Raw genomic sequence first — 20,411 nt, 5'->3', positions numbered from 1 at the left:
CCATAACATGAAGGTTGCAAAGCTGCAGAATGTGATAAAGTTCAAGGATGCTGAACAGTTTTACAAGGAACTGTTTCAGTCCAATAAATTTCCTCCTGTTGCTTTCAGGTGAGTTCCAACTGCGTCTCCGTCAGCTGGAAAAGTCCCTCCTGCAGGCCCTAAACGAGGTGAAGGGTCGCATCCTTGATGATGACACTATCATCACCACCCTGGAGAACCTGAAGAAGGAGGCAGCTGAGGTGACCAGGAAGGTGGAGGAGACGGATATCGTGATGGCTGAGGTGGAAGCGGTGTCTCAGCAGTATCTGTCCCTGTCCTCCGCCTGCAGCAGCATCTACTTCACCATGGAAGCTCTGAACCAGGTATCATCACATCCCTCCTGCTCAGTTTAACTTGTTTCTTTCAATATTTTCAGCTGTATGAATGAACCAAACTAATAAACTGTGTACATCTCCTTCCAGATGCACTTCCTCTACCAGTACTCTCTCCACTTCTTCCTGGACACGTACCACACTGTGCTCTATGAGAACGCCAACCTGAAGGGCATAAGTGATCACACGCAGAGACTTGCCCTCATCACAAAGGATCTGTTCCAGGTTTGAAGAACATCTTTTTGAAATTACATCTGTTTTCTTCTGCCATGAAACGTGGAACAGATGTTTGTCTGGTCTGTGTCATATTAGGTGGTGTTCAACAGAGTAGCCAGGGGCATGCTGCACCAGGACCACATCACCTTTGCCATGCTGCTGGGTAAGATCAGCCTGAAGGGCATTACAAGGTAAAAAAAAAAACGGAGCAAATTATCCAATATACTGACAGCAAAAATATTTCATAAAGGGTAAATTAGTCATTATTTTTCCGTGTCCAGTGAGCCGTCATATGATGCAGAATTCCAGCACTTCCTGCGTGGTAAGGAGATCGTCCTGACGGGCATGGTGCTGCCCAAAGTAAAAGATCTGACCACAGAACAGTGCGAGGCCATGGTCCGACTCAGCCGCCTGCCAGCATTCAAGGACCTGGTGGCCAAAGTTGAAGCTGACGAGGTGAGCAGGGATGAAGGCAGCTGTCAGAGTGACATGTCCTTCTTTATTTGGAAATAAATGTGTTTCCTCCTCTAACATTTTCATGCACAAAATGCAGTTTGTTTATTTACTGGGCCTTATAAAACCCCTTAAACGTTTTGACAATACAACTGCAGATATCAGTGTTTCATTATGTTCATAAATCAACACAAGTTTAGTTGTTTAGCTCCATCCATTTTCATCAGAGATCGGGTCAGGCGTAACGGCTCCAGGAAGGGTCTCAGCTCTGCTTCAAACTCTTTTCTTTTCAACAGCTTCCAATTCAAGTTGAGCTACTTTATTATTTTTATTTGGCTTGTTTTTTTTTTGTTTAGTTGTTGGTCTTTTACTTTGTAAATAACAGTTTGTTTTTAGATGTGCTTTTAGTGCTTTACAGGAGGACAACAAAATAACAAAAACCCTTAAAGCTGGAATTAATGAGAGATTAGTACGTCCAACACCTAAAAGTTTCAAATAAAAATACATTAATGTTAAAAACAGTGCTTATTTGTGAAGTGGAAAAAAAAAGAGACTCTGTCTTCAGCCCCCTTTACTAATTCCCTTAAATAAACTAATTCCCTTTAGAAGACAGTGTTGGCTAATTATTAAACCGCCATGCGTTCAAGCTCTTTATGCAGGTGATATACTTGTTTAATGCAGCCCAGCAATCAATTGGGCGGTAAAATGGTGAAGCCATTGATCATGTAAAGCTGTTTTACTGCCAGAACATTATTAGTACAACCCTGTTGTTGGGAAGGAAGTATTAAATAAACCTTTTGTTCCAGTGGGTGGAGAAGCGACTCATTTTCTGGGTACCATGTCTGCTATGAACCCAAAGCTGAAAGACATCAACACATTTTGATTATTTATTGCAAGTAATGTTGCTATAGCAACGTTTTCCAGTATTATTGCATGTTTTCCTAATATCATATAAGCCACTTTAACTGTTTGACAGCAGGAGATGCTCCTCTACCTTTAGGCTTACTTGTGTGAAAAGTTGATTGTAGATCCCTTATTTTTAGAAAACACCTCATTTTCTCAATTATCATCAGTCTTTTTTTGTCATTTCTTTTCCTTATTCTGTAAACAAATTATAACCAAACATTCATGACTTTGTTTCCTCAGCAATTCTTCATGTGGATCCAGAGCAACACTCCAGAGCTGTCTGTTCCTTATCTGTGGTCAGAGGAGAAGCAATCAAGTCAGTAGATTAATCCGCCATCCTGACCGGTAATACATGACCTGCCCTGACCTATCATTCATGTTTCTGTTTTCAGCTCCCATTGGTCAGGCTGTGCACATGCTGCTGCTGATCCAGACCTTCCGTCCCGACCGGCTACTGGCCATGTCCCACATCTTTGTCTCAAAAGTACTGGGAGAGACCTTCATGAACATCATCGAGCAGCCTCTTGACCTGGCTAATATTGTGGACAGTGAGGTATTGTTGAATATTTTATTCCTTCTTTTTCTGTTGGACTTTGTCCCAGTGGGGAGGTGTGGTTCCCTAATTCCAGTTGAGGAAACCAGTTCAGCCTGAGAAAGCTTGTAAAGATGAAATGCAGACAGAAAGACTCCTAAAGCCGACGGCTCTGTTGCTGTGTCTGCAGGTGAAGCCCAGCACTCCAGTTCTGATGTGTTCTGTGCCGGGTTATGATGCCAGCGGGCTGGTCAGAGATCTGGCTGCTGAACAGAACAAACAGATCACCTCTGTGTCCATTGGTAACACACACACACACACACCTGTAGACACATAAACAAAGGGGCTTGTTGAAGGTAATTAATTGTGTGCATGTGTCACATCTCCACAGGTTCAGCTGAAGGCTTCAACAAGGCTGACAGAGACATCAACACTGCTGTCAAGTCTGGCAGGTGACTAATGCTGCTTGTTCGTTTGTGAGGATCTGCGCTTCATCTAGTTGTTCGTGTATTTGAGTGTTTTTTCCTTTGTTTCCTGTTAGGTGGGTGATGCTGGAGAACGTCCACCTGGCCCCCGGTTGGCTGATGCAACTAGAGAAGAAGCTGCACTCCATGCAGCCTCATGCCAGCTTCAGACTTTTCCTCACAATGGAGATCAACCCTAAGGTAAAACATCATTATTATTAAAAATATTTAGTAATATCATTTTACATGACTTCTAGAATTGACTGACTACTGAAACATGTTTGAATTCAGAAACGTTCTATTTTAGGATAATTTATCAGAAATCGGTGAGTTGGTTTAAAAAAAAGACCAAAGATCATTTTTTGTTTTACTTGGTAAGATCCACCAAACGTTTTAACTTCTCCCATCATCTGCAGTAACTGATTTGTTCTTCATATGTTTGTGTCGCCGGTGAACAGTAAAAACTGTAGAAATATTCTTAGATTTCACTTATATATGTTATGTTCAGCAAAGTGTATTAGTTTGGTTGTAATGAAACTAGGTCAAACATAAACTAGTCTTATTTGCTATTTGTCCTTCTTCATATATCGTTACATCTTTAGCAACCTTAATTTTATCAGGAAACGAATCAACTAGAAGAGACGGATTTTCACTATGATTATTCCATATTTCAGGACAGTCTCAGTACAGTTTCCTCTCCCCTAGGTTCCGGTGAACCTGCTCCGTGCAGGGCGTATCTTCGTGTTTGAGCCTCCTCCTGGTGTCAAAGCCAACATGCTCCGGACCTTCAGCAGCATCCCGGTGGCTCGCATGTGCAAGGTGATGAAACATTGACAGTAAAGCAGCGGTAATTAAGCAGAACGTTGGTTTTTCTACCATTAATCATTTGTTTCCTCTGAAGGCTCCCAATGAGCGGGCACGTCTCTACTTCCTCCTGGCCTGGTTCCACGCAGTCATCCAGGAGCGCCTGCGTTACGCGCCCCTCGGTTGGTCCAAGAAGTACGAGTTTGGAGAGTCGGATCTCCGTTCTGCTTGTGACACTATTGACACCTGGTTGGATGACACTGCCAAGGTTGAGTCACACGCATTTTCCATTTTCAGCCAAATTAAATTGGCAGGTTTTGGAAACTGACAAGTTTGCCTTCTTTTGAACACGAATACCCAGGGTCGTCAGAACATCGCGCCAGATAAGATCCCCTGGGCGGCCCTGAAGACCCTCATGGCCCAGTCCATCTACGGCGGCCGCATCGACAACGAGTTCGACCAGCGGCTGCTCATCACCTTCCTGGATCGCATCTTCACCAAAAGAAGCTTTGACAGCGAGTTCAAACTGGCTCTGAAGGTTGACGGACAGAAGGACATTAAAATGCCAGATGGCATCAGGTCGGTGACGTTTGACGTGATTTTAACATCACCAACATTAAAGCAATGTTTTAAAATGACTCTAAAAACCTTGATGTGGTTTCAGGCGTGAAGAGTTCATGCACTGGGTGGAGCTGCTCCCCGACACTCAGACTCCATCTTGGCTGGGGCTGCCTAGTAACGCAGAGAAGGTCCTGCTCACCACTCAGGGTAGGCGTCGACCGCTCATCTGTCCTCTGCAGCCAGAGGACTACTGCATCTGTTCTCTCCTAACGCAATCAAACATTGACAAACTCTCTGTTCCTAGTCTTTTAATTAGGGCTGCCATGAACTTTTGTCCTCAATTAATTGACTTGTTTTATTAATATAAACCATTCATTTTCAGAAAGAAAATCAATTTTATTTATTTTTAACAAGCAACTGCATTTACTGCATATTAGAAAATAACACAATAATTCGCCATTGAAATTGTGAAATGTATACATAAAGTGGCCCTCCAGAGTGGAAACAAATATCATTTATTTTTCATTCATTTTATTTATTCAGTTTGGTCATGAGTGGAGCTCAAAGGGAAAGATTTTCCTATACTTATAATACAGACTGTACGGATTATTTAGGAATTATAGGCTTTTCTGGTTTGAATTTGATTTATTTAGATCTAACAATCATCTGCACAGTTGGCTGATTTAAACGTGATGGAGTGAAATTGACACTTCAGAGATAAACGTTTCCATAAACCTTCTCCAGGGGAACAGGAAGCAGACAGACCCTGGGTGTCGTCTCTTCGGACCGCCGTTACACCGGTCATCCGTTACCCAGAAGGACGTTGATACTAATGACCACATCAGCCTTTAGAAACGATAAACGTTTCACGTCTCAGCGAAGCAGAGGCTTCATCCACCATGTTTGTTTTTTTAAACTGTCGCTCTGACCTCAGCGGAGAATTCACAAACCTAAACCCTAATCAGCAACAGCTGTAAATGTTACAGCGTTTCAGAAAATTCTCCTCAAAATTACGTTGACAGGAGCTATTGATGGGGCATATTATTATTATTATTATTATTATTACTATTATAGGTGACTGATTACTAGTCATGGCAGCCCTAATTTTACCAGTTTGTCTTCATTCAGTGAGAAGACATCATGGACTTCAGCTTCTGCTTGTCATGGATCTCTGTTTACAGCAGCTACTAACATCAGACGTGGTTTTTCTATTAATTTATCATCTTTCTCTTCATCTCGCTCAGTCAGGGGTTTTATCTATGATCTAGAGGCATTCCTGTATAATGTAGCCTCCAGAGTAGCGTAGCTCTCTCATCGCCACTGGATTGTGAAGGATCAGGTGTGCATCTCCTCACCCTCCAGCAGCTGTATTTCACAGCCATCCTGTTGCTTTGCTAAGATGATATTTGGCTCCCACCCTCAGATTAGGTCATTAAACAGCACCTCCCCACTTATCCCTGAGTTCCCCCCTCATATGACCCTGCTGCCTCGTCAGATAGGCCCCCCACAGCTTCAGAACCATCCCTCCCTTTAGACGATGAGCTTCCCTTTCCTTCATGCCTGTATCCACCCCCAGGTTTCTCCCTCTTCCTGTTGCAAGCATTCATTTTTCTTTCAACAGATCCAGTCGTTGAGAAATCGGCTCATTTTAACCACTTGGCTGAGGTGTTGAGTGTTTCTGAACCTGAGTGTTTTTGTTGTTTGATCTCCTTATTTCAGTTTGACACAACTCCCTTTATAACTAACCAAACGCTTGAGGGACACCATTTTGGTTTTCTGTTCCAAAACATAATTTCCTGTCCCCCCCACCCATGGTCCTGTCTTCCACCTCCCTCCTTCCCTCCCTCTGCTGGGCTGCACAGGCACTGACATGATGGGTAAGATGCTGAAAATGCAGATGTTGGAGGATGAGGATGACCTCGCCTATGAGACCGAGAAGAAGGAGCGCACTTCGTCCACCTCCGACACTCAGCCAGCCTGGATGAGGACCCTCCACACCACCGCCTGCAATTGGCTGCAGCTTATGCCCCAAATGGTTAATCCACTAAAACGCACAGTGGAGAACATCAAGGTAAGGCCAGAAGACAAAGAACTGGAAAGATGGTGGATACGTTCACCTTCTTGCATTCTCAAGCATTCCTACTGTGCAAAAAAGCAGTTTAAACCAGATAAACTGAAACATGTTTTGGAATAAAATATGTTTACCACATTTTCTCTTGGTACATCCACAGATTTTATTATATCATAGGGCTTACCTTTCTCTGCAGTTATGGGGTATGTCTACCATCTGTTAGATCAGATGGAGAGCAATCCCTGTGGGATTCAGTTCTGGGCTTTGACTAGGCCATTCTAACATGTAAATCTGGCTGGATATAAACCATTCCATAGTATCTCTGGCTGGATGTTAAGGCTGGTTATCCAGCTGGAAGCTGAACCTCCATCTCAGTCTCAGGTCTTCTCCAGCCTCTAACAGGTTTTCTACCATGATTGTCTTGGATTTAGCTCCATCAATCTTCCCATCAACCCTGTCCCTGCTGAAGAAAAGCATTTCCACAGCATGATACATCCACCACCATGCTTTCTTGTTTTCAGGGCGACCAAGAAAACAGTTTAGGTTTTCTTAAGAGCAGAGCACCTTCTACATGTTTGCTGTGTCTTCTCATGGCTTGTGGTGAACAGGAAACACAAATTGTTGTTGTTTTCTAAAGTCCACTGAAGGCTTTGGTTATAATATGATCAAATTCAGCAAGCACTTCTGCATTTGCTTTAACTTTCTTTGTCTGAACGGTCCCACCAGGACCCGCTGTTCCGTTTCTTCGAGCGTGAGGTGAAGATGGGCGGCAAGATGCTCCAGGAGGTCCGTCAGAATCTGTCTGACGTGGTGCAAGTTTGTGAAGGAAAAAAGAAACAGACCAACTACCTGCGCACACTCATCAGTGACCTGGTTAAAGGTCTTTATCTCTGATTTGTTAACAGTTGAAGTTGGATCCAGTAAAACAGAACATCAGAGCGTTGTCTGTGGTGTAAATCTGTTCATGTTTTCCCGTAGGAATCCTCCCTCGCAGCTGGTGCCGGTACACAGTCCCAGTCTCCATGACGGTGATTCAGTGGGTGTCGGACTTCAGCGAGCGAATCAAACAGCTGCAGCAGATCTCCCAGGCAGCTGCCGGCGGTGGTGCAAAGGAGCTGAAGGTACCATTGGTGTACAAATTAAAACAAGCTCTGAAAGAGAGGTGGCTGTTTGAGGTTTTGGGCTATTTTCTGTTCTTCTGCTTCCTCTAGAACATTCATGTGTGCCTGGGCAGCCTGTTTGTGCCAGAGGCCTACATTACCGCCACTCGCCAGTATGTGGCGCAAGCCAACAGCTGGTCGCTGGAAGAGCTGTTTCTGGAGGTCAACGTCACCACGGCTCAGGGTGCTACTCTGGATGCCTGCAGCTTCGGCATTAAAGGTCTGATGAAACCTGACACTGGAGTGAATTAGCTGCCAAACGAACTGTGCAACAGCCCTTCAACACATCTGAATGTTTCATGATTTGTTCAACATGGAGATAAGAAAGTCTGTCTGCTGCACGAGAAATTTCAACATTAATGTTTCAGAATTTGATTGAAAATAGATTTGGGTCTGGAACAGGATTTTAAAATGGAATATGTTAGATTGAATAGGAAAGTAAAATTAGCTTCAATGTGTCCCATCCAGGTCTGAAACTGCAGGGAGCCATCTGCTCCAACAACAAGCTGTCTCTGTCCACCTCCATCTCCACTGAGCTGCCCCTCACTCAGCTCCGCTGGGTCAAACAAAGCAGCGCCGAGAAGAGACACATGGTATGATCAGCACATATCAACCAACACAGTCAGGTCCACTGGATCAAAGCTTCTCACGTTGAGCTTCCTGTCCTCCTCCTGCAGGTCACCCTACCCGTATACCTGAACTTCACCAGAACAGATCTCATCTTCACTGTCGACTTCGACATCGCCACCAAAGAGGATCCTCATAGCTTCTATGAGCGTGGCGTCGCCATCCTGTGCACCGAATAATTGCATCGAGTCATTCCTGTCTCCTAAAGTTTTGAAAAACCATTTTGGTGCATTTAATCACTTAATTACTCATTTACAGCTCTTAGTGGTGTGTTGCATTCCAGTATTAACCTTTAGAAATGTTTGTGGGGCAGTAAGGCTTCGTTCGTTGGGTTCTGGGGAAGTGACTGAAGGTGAAGAGGATGTCGTCAGAAGGTAAAATAGGAAGGAAATGAATTTTGGAAAAAGATTGGAAACATTTTAGAGAGGATGTTCTTAGATTGAATAAAACCGCTTGAAGAAGCTGCTGTTGTCATGTTTTCTTATAAATTAGCTGTCAGTCTTTGAAGGAATTTTAAGCCCAGAGCTAAAATGGGTCTTAATTTTATTTCTTGTTTTACAAATAAAGTAAAATCCAGCAGGTCTGTCTTTCTGAGAAAGACCTGTTGTCATTCAACCTGGATGTAGAATAACTATTTTTTCATTTGTCATGATCTCATGAATAAAACACATCGTAATCGACTAAAGTTAATGAGCTAGACACAATTTTGTGACATTTTCAAGCTTTAATATTTCTTGCTCTACTATTCCCAGACTGAAAATTAAATAGAAATTTAATGGAAGGTTTTCCATCTTCATTTCTATAACCCAGATGCTGCATCACCTTTTATATGCTGTTAAAACCTCTGGACGCTTCATCCAGCTCTAACATTTGTCTGTCAGGAAGATGAATGTTGAAAACCTTTTGTTTGCAGGCCTCAACATTCAAGAGCAGAATGATACAGCTGCTGGCAGCAACATGAGAAGAATTCATGTTTTCCACTAAACTATTTTCATTTGAAACACTTGCATAATTATAATTCATAAAGAATGTGTTGGTGCCCTTTTTGTGAAGCTAAATTGTTGTAAATAATTATTACAAATATTGCAGCTTTGTGCTTGAGAGGGAGGGTTGTAACAGTTCCATGGAAAAACTAATACCAGCTGTTGAAGATCAGATATTAACTGCATCAAATTTAAACATCTAGCAGTGCTAGAATAATACAAGAATTAGAAAGCATCTTGTTACAAGATTTCTTGTTCTCATGATGTCAAAGACTACTGGGTTAGAAAACTTATCTGGGATGAAACTGATTTTACTCACCAATCAGTCAATGTGCTTAGTAACACCTATTAACTTACACTGCTCAAAATAATAAAAGGAACACTCAAATAACACATCCTAGATCTGAATGAATGAAATATTCTCATTAAATACTTTGTTCTGTACAAAGTTAAATGTTCTGACAACAAAATCACACAAAAATCTATTTATTAACCAATGGAGGCCTGGATTTGGAGTCACACACAAAATGAAAGTGTCTCGATGGGGTTTTGGTGTGGACCAAAATGCAGACAAGGGCTTGGATGCAGCATTTCAAAACTGTCTTCAGCTTTATTCAAAGGATTCCAAAAAACAAAATGAAAACACTGCAGGTACAAACATGAGTGAATCCAAAACTTACATGTGTACTCCTTGCAGGAACGAAGCAAACACAGAAATAAGTCCTGGTGTAGCGAGCGGGCAGAACAGAGTGTGAATGAACAGAGGAACCAGCAGGGAACACAGTGCACAGACCAACTAATATCCAGGGAGACGTGAGAGGAGAACAAAGGACAGATAATCAAAAGATGCAGAACAGGTGTGGCAAGGAGACAGGTGGAACTGATTAACCAATAAAGAGAAACATAGACCTAAGCAGAACAATAGACTAAGATAAAATAACCAAAACATAAGAAATCTAGAATAACCAAGAGGTAAAGGAAACAGAGGAACTGGAAGGAACAGAAAAATAACAAGAACCTAAAGCCTAAGCAAAAGGAGACCATAAAGAAACCTTGAATACAAAAGTAAACACTGATAGAACAAACTGAGAATGAAACAAGAAGAAATGAAGACTAGAATAAAAGTAAACAGTAACTAAAGCTAACCTATAAAAGGAGGGACTGGAGAATAAAGATAAATAGAAGAAACAGAGCTAAGAGGGTCAATGAATGTAAAGGGGACAAAAACTGAGTAATTAATAACTAAACGAGGAAAATAATGAGAGGAGAACCGACTGGGAGGCAAAAGGAAACCAGAATTGTCAGAACACAGAAAGCAATAAACATGAATACAAACCCTCAAACAAGAAACATCTAGTAAAACAAAACACAAAACCACAAAAAAAGTCCAAAATGTCACATCCTGACAGAAAGTGGAAAAACACACTGGAGGCTGATCCAACTTTGATGTAATGTCCTTAAAACAATGTCCTGTATGACCTCCCTACAACGTCTGGACATGCTCCTGATGAGACGGTGGATGGTCTCCTGAGGGATCTCCTCCCAGACCTGGACTAAAGCATCCAACTCCTGGACAGTCTGTGGTGCAACGTGACGTTGGTGGATGGAGCGAGACATGATGTCCCAGATGTAATCAATTGGATTCAGGTCTGGGAAACGGGCGGGCCAGTCCATAGCTTCAATGTCTTCATCTTGCAGGAACTGCTGACACACTCCAGCCACATGAGGTCTATCATTGTCCTGCATTAGGAGGAACCCAGAGCCAACCGCACCAGCATATGGTCTCACAAGGGGTCTGAGGATCTCATCTCGGTACCTAATGGCAGTCAGGCTACTTCTGGTGAGCTCATGGAAAGAAATGCCACCCCACACCATTACTGACCCACTGCCAAACCGGTCATGCTCTGTCACGTCTGTCACATGTTCTCAGTGTGAACCTGCTTTCATCTGTGAAGAACACAGGGGTCCAGTGGTGAATTTGCCAATCCTGGTATTCTCTGGCAAATGCCAAGCGTCCTCCACGGTGTTGGGTTGTGAGCACAACCCCCATTTGTGGACATCAGGCCCTCATGCCATCCTCATGGAGTCGGTTTCTAACTGTTTGTGCAGACACATGCACATTTGTGGCCTGCTGGAGGTCATTTTGCAGGGCTCTGGCAGTGATCCTCCTGTTCCTCCTTGCACAAAGGTGGAGGTAGAGGTCCTGCTGCTGGGTTGTTGCCCTCCTACAGCCTCCTCCACATCTCCTGGTGTACTGGTCTGTCTCCTGGTAGCGCCTCCAGGTTCTGGACACTACGCTGACAGACACAGCAAACCTTCTTGCCACAGCTCACATTGATGTGCCATCCTGGATGAGCTGCACTACCTGAGCCACTTGTGTGGGTTGTAGAGTCCATCTCATGCTACCACGAGTGTGAAAGCACCACCAACATTCAAAAGTGACCAAAACATCAGCCAGAAAGCTTCGGTACTGAGAAGTGGTCTGTGGTCCCCACCTGCAGAACCACTCCTTTATTGAGTGTCTTGATAATCACCAAAGATTTCCTCCTGTTGTCTTTTCCATTTGTACAACATCATGTGAAATTAATTGTCAATCAGTGTTGCTTCCTAAGTGGACAGTTTGATTTCACAGAAGTTTGATTTACTTGGAGTTATATTGTGTTATTTAAGTGTTCACTTTATTTTTTTCAGTTGTGTAGATTGATCTCAATAAATGAAGGTTTTCCACTTTGATCTGGATAGTTTTAAGCATTGCTTTAATAAAACATTGCTTTACTATTATGTAAATGACTTGGTCTGTTTATCAATATCAGACGATGGACGCCGGACTGGTTGGATGAAATCAGCTCCTCCAACCTCTGGATGTTTCTCACCAAGTTGTCATCCTCCAGACAAGATGACAGATTAATAATTCAAGATTTATGTGGAGATAATATCTTCATCGCTGTCCTGATGCTGCATCAAACAGCAAAGAGTTCAGGTCGGGTTCAGCATACAGAGACGAAGGCAGGTTTATCCAACCATCCTCATCCAGACCTGTTTACCCCCCAGGTATGGACGAATTTAAAGAAAAACTTCAAATACTGCAGCAACATCATCTTGTAGTTTTAGGCAAATGAAACCTTAAATCTGAGCACATTTAAGAGGAGGAAATACACCCGATGTTAAAAATTAGAAACAAAATTATTTGTAAACAGCAACAGATCCTTAAAATAAATATAACAGAAGCTTTTTTATAGTTATTTACAGTATGATGAGTTTCTAGGATGTTCCCGTTTCCCACAGTCTGGGCTTTGACTAGGCCCAGGTCTATTTTTTTAATTCTCAGTCCTTGTTAGATTTACTGGTAAGTTTTGGGTCGTCTTGTTGCAGGGCCCAGTTCTGATTCATAAAGCAAGTTATGACAAATCTAAGTTAACCCTAAATTCAGGGATGCTGAGATTCCCCAGGCCCTACCTACCTGTAGCAGAGGGGGGTAATAACTGGCTACATTTACTCACAAAAATGTACTTGTAGTAGTATTACTGCACATTACTTTTTTTTACTTCAGTAATATTTTGGGGTAATGCCACTCTTACTCAAGAACAATTTCGGGCTACTCTACACACCTCTGGTTGTAGGATTTTGAATTTTCTTTAACAAGATTACGAAGCATGTGAGGAATAAGGTCTTTTCTGTCACAAACATGAATATATGAAGTTTAAAATACTGGGACTTTTTTCACTTTTGCAGCACTAGAGACCTTTATTTGCATTTTTTCTTTGAAAGTAGACAGGAAATGGGGTGACTAGAGGTGGAAGACATGCAGCCCAGGTCGCCAGGGCCAGGACTCGAACCAAGAGATAGCCACGTTGAGGGCAGAAGGCTGTACACAGGGTGTGTGCTCTACCGCTGCCCCAGCGCCACGCTCAAACTACGGGACTTTAACTGGATCCGAGACCTTTGGTCAGGAGACTAGGATCGAGCTTTTCAGCAACAAATTCAATGGGTCTGCTGTGAGGCATCGCATGAATGTTGGGAAAGAGCCTCATGCCCACTCTGAGGCATGGTGGAGAAATGAAAAGATTTCATGTGTAGCAGTCCTCTCCAAAGTAGCCTGCCAAACTGGACTCTACAGTGATCCAGATAGGAAAAACTATAAGCGATGGTTTCTTAATCTGGTTCCATCCTGTAGAGAACCTTGAAGGAACACCAGACCTCTGTTCTTGCACCAGGAACGCACCACAAATGGTAAAATGCAGAAACAATCAGGACAAAGACTCGACTCAGTTGAACCTTTTAATTGTTAGTTGAGCCGTTTCATATTTTCTGCTGTAAAGGACTCCATGAAATGTAAACGTTTAGTTTTACTGCAAGACAACATAAAAGCTCAAGTTATTAACACTTGCTGGAGAATATCAATTCATATCTGCTCAATATGAATGAAATAAAGCTTCAGAAGTTTAATCTCTTACCAAATTATGAATAAAATTCCTCCAAGCTTTAACAACCGAGTGCATTTTAACATCAGGAGGAACTCAAACTTTATGAGAAATCCTTTAGAAGAAATAAAAACCTCAATGTTCCTGGGAAATCATAACAGGTTTGAATAAACCAGAATACACAAGTAGACAGCCTGCGTTTCAGAACGAGTCTTTGGCATTTATCAGCAGTGACCAGAAGCTTCCAACATTGTTTATCCTGCTCCTTCTTGTTCGTCCTCCATGTTTTTGACACATCGTCTCTTTCTTGGCTCTGCCTCCACTAATTCTGCTCCAGGAGGAAACGCTTTCCTCTTGCAGAGAGGTCTGAGGGATCTCTCCAAGCAGCTGCTCAGAATCTGAGATGAGCTCCTGTCCTCTAAGGTGTGAAGTCTGGTTGTGCCACATGTAGGAGATCTTGTTCCGTCCAACCCCGAGTCATCAAGCTGCACCTCTACATCCATGGCATGGATGTCCTTTGTTGAATAGCTGACACCTCCTTCTGGAGTCCTCTTGCATTCTTTCACCTCACTGGCAAGTCCACAGTCCCACAGCTCAGAATCACTTCCATATTTCATCTGAACTTCGTTGGCGTCTTTGTGAACTACAGACTGATGATGTATTGAAGAGTCCCTCATGCTGTTTGTCACCATTTCGCTGACTGTTAAAGAGGCAGAGTGGTGAAGAAACAGCTGCCTTCTCTGGCCAGAGAGGCTGTCTCCTCCTCCGCCTCCTTTACCGTGGTGGTTCCTCATTTGCCTGCTGGTACCACCGTTTGACTCATCAGAATCCTCTGAGCTCCCATCGTATGGGTCCAAAAACTGTAAAACCAAGACCACCCGCTCATGAGTCAGTAGGATGCTTTTGCAGCAGATGTGACTGGATAAGAGGATGCTTACCAAGGAACAGCCGGCATGTCTTCCTGCAGACTTGTATGTTAATGACACTGCCCGGCGTGAGGTTCTGCTTTCTGGTGCACTGCTCACACATCCCTGCTCACAACAAGCAGAGATTCTGTCACTATGACCTTCACAGGTAGGCTAGACGATGCCATCTGAACAGCAACAGCCAAACGTTTACATACTCCCATCATCTGTATGATTTTAGACAGATTTCTTTTCCTGGGTGTAATGATTATTCAACAAAGCTTCAATAAGTTTTAAAAACGATTGTAGACACGTTTTAACTCAGTGGTTTTCTCTAGTCCACAAAAGGTAGAACATTGTACATAGATGCTCATATATACATACTCCACATCCCACTATGGGGTCCCTTAGTAAATCTCAAAGAAACCACCTGTTTCAAAGAAGGTCACAGACTTCCATCAGTCTGGAAAGGCTTACAAAGCCGTTTCTAAGGCTGTGGGACTCCAGAACCACTGAGAGAACCAAGCATTGTAAACCCATCCAGGTCACAGAAAAACCCAGAACAACATCTAAAGTTCTGCAGGCCTCACTGCCTCAGTTAAGGTCAGAGGTCATGATTCAACAATAAGAAAGAGACACTGGGCAAAAAGTTTAAGAGTTCCAAGACCAGAACCACTGCTGACCCAAAACTAAAAAAGGTCAGTCTCACATTTACCCAAAAACACCTTAATGATCTAGACTTCAGTCAGTCAGTCATTTTCTACCGCTTATTCCATAGTGGGTCGCAGGGAAGCTGGTGCCTATCTCCAGCAGTCTATGGGCGAGAGGCAGGGTACACCCTGGACAGATCGCCAGTCCATCGCAGGGCAACACACAAGCAACCATGCACACACTCATTCATACACCTAAGGGCAATTTAGAGTTACCAATTAACCTAACAGGCATGTCTTTGGACTGTGGGAGGAAGCCGGAGTACCCGGTGAGAACCCACGCATGCACGGGGAGAACATGCAAACTCCATGCAGAAAGACCCCCGGTCGGGAATCGAACCCAGGACCTTCTTGCTGCAAGGCAACAGTGCTACCAACTGCACCACCGTGCGCCACCGTGCAGCCAGACTGATCTAGACTTTTGGGGAAAATATTCTGTGGACCAACAAGACAAAAGTGGACCTTTCTGTGAGGTGTGCACCCCGTTACATCTGTTGTAAACCTAACAACATTTCAGAGAAAGACAATCATCCCTACAAACACGGTGGTGGTAGTATGATGATCAGTGGCTTCTTGGCTGCTTCAGGACCAGGAGGACGTGTAGTAATTAAAAAGAAACCAGGAACTTTGCTCTCAAGTATAAAATCCTGAAGAAGAATGTCCGACCATTAGTTGGTGACTTGATGCTCAAACACATTTAGGTTCTGCACCAAGACAATGAACCAAAACACAACACCAAGTCCACTTCCAAATATCTCAGAACAACAAAATGAAGGTTTTGCAGTGGCCCAGAAAAAGTGAGAATTTAATCCAACTGAGTTGCTGCGGCGTGCCCTTAAACAGGCCGTTCAAGCCAGAAAATCCTCCAATGTGGCTGAATTAAAACCATTCAGCAGAAACAAAAAGTGTGTCAGAATCCCTCCACAGCAATGAAAGAGATCATAAATGTTTCTCCACAGGAATGTTAACTTGTTCCTGCGAGCAGCTGAACATTTAATTTGAGATTGAAGGAGCTGGTTTTTGAGCTGGGGTTCTTTCTTGGAAGGCTCCCGTTCAGTCCATGCTGATGTTCAGCCGGCTTCACTCTGCAGACTGACACTGAGGTTCCAGCACCTTCCAGGACATAACTGGCTTAAAGCCTTGGTGGTTCCTGGGTTGCTCCTGAACATCATGACCAACTTCCTTTCTTTGGTGGACACAATTGGTTGTTTTAACAGGACAATGATCTGAAACATCCAAACCAGGTTTGGACTTGATGAAGCAGGCAAAGCATGGACCTCAACCCTGTTGGATATGCAATCCAAATTGCCCACCGGGTTCTGTAAAGTTGGATAATCACTCCAACCTTGAAAAGGACAGTTCAGATACATCATAATATTATGAACAATGTTAATATTATGTAAATGTCTGATTAGACCTGCATGTTCTAAAAAACTATAAACTTCTTATTGTGCTACATTTAATAACAGAAGGAATACCAGAGTGCTGGTGTCCGACCACCTCGGACTGATCTCCGAGTCTGAATCTGTGCTGGACTCCATCTTACACATCTCCCGTCCACGTGAACGTCACAGCAGGAGAAAGAACATTTCATGTCACCAAATCAATGAAATGTTCACCTGATAAGAAAACAAAGTGAACAAGACCTTCTTCGTCTTACCATGCAACTCAAAGTTAGCTGATCCATCGGGTTTGGTACGTCGCGGAGGTCTGGACAGGAGAGAGAAATGAAGTCATAGATTTTAAGAATTCACCAAACTCATATCTGACTTTTAAATGCATACATGAGAATCTTGATAAATTAGAACATCACTGAAAAATGTTTTTCAGGAATTCTATTCAAAAACCCAAACCATAAGTGTGGAAGAAAAATGTGCGGTGGAAAAAGGTCCAAGTCCAGGACCAGGCTAAAACACTCGTGCTGAAACACATGAACCAGAGAGAACGTCAGAAAGGTCTTAACTGGGCTGTGGAGAAAAAGAACCGGACTGTTGCTCAGTCGTCCAAAGTTCTCTTTTCAGATGAAAATAAAGTTTGCATTTAATTTGGAAACCAATGTCCCAAAGTCTCAAAGGAAGAGTGGAAAGACACAGAATCCAGGCCTCTTAAAGTCCAGTGTCAAGTTTCCACAGTGATGATTTAGGGTGCCTTGTCAACTGCTGGTTCTGGTCTACTGGGTTTTCTCCAGTCCACAGTCAACACAGCCATGTGATAGAACATTTTAGAGCTTCCCTCTGCTCACAAAATCACAAGGAGATGCTGATTTTACCCATGACTTGGTAGCGACCACACATGATTCAATGGCATCATTAGAGAATCTATGGGCTATTGCCAAGAGGAAGATGAGCGACACCAAAACCAACAATGAAGATGACCTGAAGGCTGCTATTAAATCCACCTGGGCTTCCTGAACACCTCAGCAGAACCACAGGCTGATAGCCTCCATGCAATGCTGCAATGATGCAGTAATTCATGCAAAAGGAGCCCAGACCAAGTACTGAGTGCAGATACAGCACAGAACATGGGGGTCAAGTTCATTAAGAGCACAGTTCTGGATTAACTGCCGGTTTCTAAATTAGTCTGATGGAAAATTCTGTTTTTTTTAAAGAAACTGATTTTTTTTTCTAGCTGTGAGTCAGAATCATCCAAATTCACACAAATTAACAGTTTCACTGTTTGAATTTAATTATTGAAATACATAAAATTTTAGATGATATTTCAATTCACTGAGAAGGACCTGCATGACATTGAGTAAGTCACTTCTACCTATACCACCAATCAAAACTTTCTCATCCAGTGGCTTTTCTAATTTTTATTAGGCTACTTTTCACTTAGTAGAAACACAGTGAAGACATTAAAGCCATGAAACAAAAGAAACTAGCTACCCTTTGCACTCCATGAGGTTATCACCTGAGATGGTTTTCCAGCAGTCAGGAAGGAGCTCCCAGAGGTGGGAATAACAAGGCAAATCATTCAATAAGCGACTCCAAACTTTTGACTGGTAGTATAGTTTGTATATTTAACAAAAATATTTCCTAATATTTAAGTTTTATCATATAAAATGATATATATATAATAAAGTGCCTGTGGTGATTTTGATCTGCATACCTGGAAGTGATCTCTGCTGTCCTGTCCTGCAGGTCATGACATCAGAAAAACTGCTTCATGTCGGTGATGAATATTATGGTGAATTAATGGAAACGCGCTGCAGACTAAATCAGGTGTAACAGGTGTCTGTGATTTATAAGCAGCAACATTTGGACAGAGCTGAGTAAAGAAAGATTTGCTGCGATTCAAACGTCCGGTTAAAGTTTTATTTCAAAATAAAACATAATGCTGGAACCGTAGGAAAGCTTTAATGTAAGATTTATTTTACTTATAGCTGAGGTTTGTAAAGTCTAATTATGGGGAAAATTACGAAAATAAAATTAATTATAGAGATTATTTAGAGACTGAATAATTACGCAAAAACATATACGCACATTGTCCCGATCCTTAAAAATTGCTTTTAAATTAAATTATGTCTGTTTTAGTTATTAAACAGTGTGGAGATAAATACAAGTTCATTAAATAGACACAGCCAGCTGCCATATTCTCGTTTCATAACCGACTTTTTCTCTTTTTCCGGGTACCCACCAGCGGCACCGGATTCATTTTAGAGGTCGGGGGCCGTCGGGGGGCCATCGGGGTGTGGCGTTGTTGCTGTGTACTTAAGCTGCGTTTTTAGGGTCTTGATACATTGGGGACTTAAGTCCAGAACCCTGCTTCCTCTTTAAAAGGTGCCATTTTCAGTCTGCATTTATGTATTTTACCTACTATCTCTTGGCAGTGCTGAAAAAAAAAAGTTTTCACGCCCAGGACCACAAACATCTGTTTAAGGAAAGGAGAAATAAACTCGTCAGGGCGGAGGCTGAGGTGACAGACTTGCTGCTGTGAATAGTGACAACCAAGATTAACAAACTGCAACAGTCCAGAAGAACAGAACAGAACAGAAGGGGAAAAAAAAAAAAAAAAAACAGCTGCTGGACCATGCGTAATGACGCAGCGCAGCTTCCGGATCGGGTCACTGTTTCTCCTGCACCCCATCCAGGAGCCGGAGGATCAGCGGAGCTGTGCGTTTTCCCATAGCAGACAGATCCACTGCTGCTCTGCTGAATCTGCTCCAGATCTAAAAGATCAGATCGGGATGGAGGCTCTGACGGAGAGCAGACTTGTGCACACCCAGCATAGTAGGGCAAATTAAAAAAAATATATATACAAAAGAAAGGACACAAAAAGTGTCCTTATAATATAAATAAATAAATCAGTAGGGATGGATAATATGTACACTTGTGATGCATATTTAACACAGTTATCAACCGAGGATTCAGCTTGGCTCTGACTTAAGATCAACTACGCTTCCCATCATGCTGTGTTCACTCTGCTTCTCTGTGTTGTTTCTGTCTCTTCTCGCAGCTCTGATGGAGCTGAAGCCAAACCTGAGGACACACAGCGATGCAGGAGCGATCATGCCTGCCATCTGTGCGCAGTGCTGCTGTGGATTGCAGCTGCCTTCGGGACACACAAAACACTGACAGACAAACAATGACCGCAATTATTTGCAGCTTTGGTGGCGCACACTGCACGTTTTCAGTAAACATTTTTGCATCAACTTCTCCCAGAATTGGACAACTTTGCACTGAGTTCAGTAGGGTGCTGCATATTCATGAAACGTGTTAACTAGACAGCGGGTTATTTTGCGCTTCTGAACTAATTGCACATGTTAGTAAATGATGCCGTACTGTTTTTGCATATGCTGTTTTAAAAACGGTGTGTCCTGTGAAATTCTGCAGGGTAAATCAATGCTCTTCAATGTTTCTTTTTTTATGAAAGAGTACATTTATTAGGTAAAAATACACTACTGGATAGTGTCTTTAAATTCTAGTTGAGCATTTTATAATTACAATCTTCATAATTAATCTAAATAGCATGTTTTAGGAGAAATAGACATAAGTACATATACAAAATGGTTTATTTACAGGAAAACAAATCGGTGTATGACAAGGAGAAAGAGACGGTGTCGTAATTAAATATTTTAACCTACAAATACCATTGTATTCACATTTATATTTATTCAAAACAAGTGTGTAGTGCTTGGGAAAATAAATATGTGACAAATTATAATTATTTAAAAAGCCACCTCTCCTTCTGCTGCAGTTCCTCGGTTAACCGCCGGGAGGTGTAAAAG

At 42.5% G+C, this 20,411-nt stretch overlaps 2 protein-coding genes across 5 annotated transcripts in view; one reads left to right on the top strand and one right to left on the bottom strand.

Moving 5' to 3' along the window:
• dync1h1 (dynein, cytoplasmic 1, heavy chain 1) overlaps positions 1-8,626 on the top strand; it is a 38,794-nt gene extending 30,168 nt beyond the window's left edge. Inside the window, exons 60-78 of the mRNA XM_047393251.1 lie at positions 109-362; positions 462-596; positions 684-778; positions 869-1,043; positions 2,187-2,262; positions 2,339-2,499; positions 2,669-2,780; positions 2,870-2,930; positions 3,020-3,143; positions 3,648-3,761; positions 3,844-4,014; positions 4,108-4,325; positions 4,411-4,514; positions 6,170-6,378; positions 7,105-7,258; positions 7,357-7,499; positions 7,590-7,758; positions 8,007-8,131; positions 8,216-8,626. Of these exons, the coding sequence (XP_047249207.1) occupies positions 109-362; positions 462-596; positions 684-778; positions 869-1,043; positions 2,187-2,262; positions 2,339-2,499; positions 2,669-2,780; positions 2,870-2,930; positions 3,020-3,143; positions 3,648-3,761; positions 3,844-4,014; positions 4,108-4,325; positions 4,411-4,514; positions 6,170-6,378; positions 7,105-7,258; positions 7,357-7,499; positions 7,590-7,758; positions 8,007-8,131; positions 8,216-8,344 (2,729 nt within the window). The 3' untranslated portion in view covers positions 8,345-8,626. The remainder of the gene's footprint in view (positions 1-108; positions 363-461; positions 597-683; positions 779-868; positions 1,044-2,186; positions 2,263-2,338; positions 2,500-2,668; positions 2,781-2,869; positions 2,931-3,019; positions 3,144-3,647; positions 3,762-3,843; positions 4,015-4,107; positions 4,326-4,410; positions 4,515-6,169; positions 6,379-7,104; positions 7,259-7,356; positions 7,500-7,589; positions 7,759-8,006; positions 8,132-8,215) is intronic.
• Positions 8,627-13,413: 4,787 nt separating this feature from the next.
• On the bottom strand, positions 13,414-18,447 carry LOC124855123. 4 transcript variants are annotated; one of them, XM_047344690.1, is made up of 5 exons: positions 18,293-18,447; positions 16,845-16,894; positions 16,663-16,758; positions 14,508-14,600; positions 13,414-14,429 (listed from the first exon to the last, which is right to left on the bottom strand). In XM_047344690.1, exons 3-5 carry the CDS (start codon positions 16,732-16,734, stop codon positions 13,824-13,826), a joined length of 771 nt encoding a protein of 256 aa, XP_047200646.1. In that variant the 5' UTR covers positions 16,735-16,758; positions 16,845-16,894; positions 18,293-18,447; the 3' UTR covers positions 13,414-13,823. The 4 variants fall into 4 exon arrangements, with proteins under 4 accessions (XP_047200646.1, XP_047200645.1, XP_047200647.1 ...); XM_047344689.1 differs by having other exon boundaries at positions 16,663-16,755; XM_047344691.1 differs by having other exon boundaries at positions 16,663-16,734.
• Between the last annotated feature and the right edge of the window lie 1,964 nt (positions 18,448-20,411).

The sequence above is a fragment of the Girardinichthys multiradiatus genome, chromosome 19 (assembly GCF_021462225.1).
Source record: "Girardinichthys multiradiatus isolate DD_20200921_A chromosome 19, DD_fGirMul_XY1, whole genome shotgun sequence".
Taxonomy (NCBI): domain Eukaryota; kingdom Metazoa; phylum Chordata; class Actinopteri; order Cyprinodontiformes; family Goodeidae; genus Girardinichthys; species Girardinichthys multiradiatus.
The sequence above is the reverse complement of the archived record's forward strand: the minus strand, read 5'-3'. Positions and strand labels throughout refer to the sequence as shown.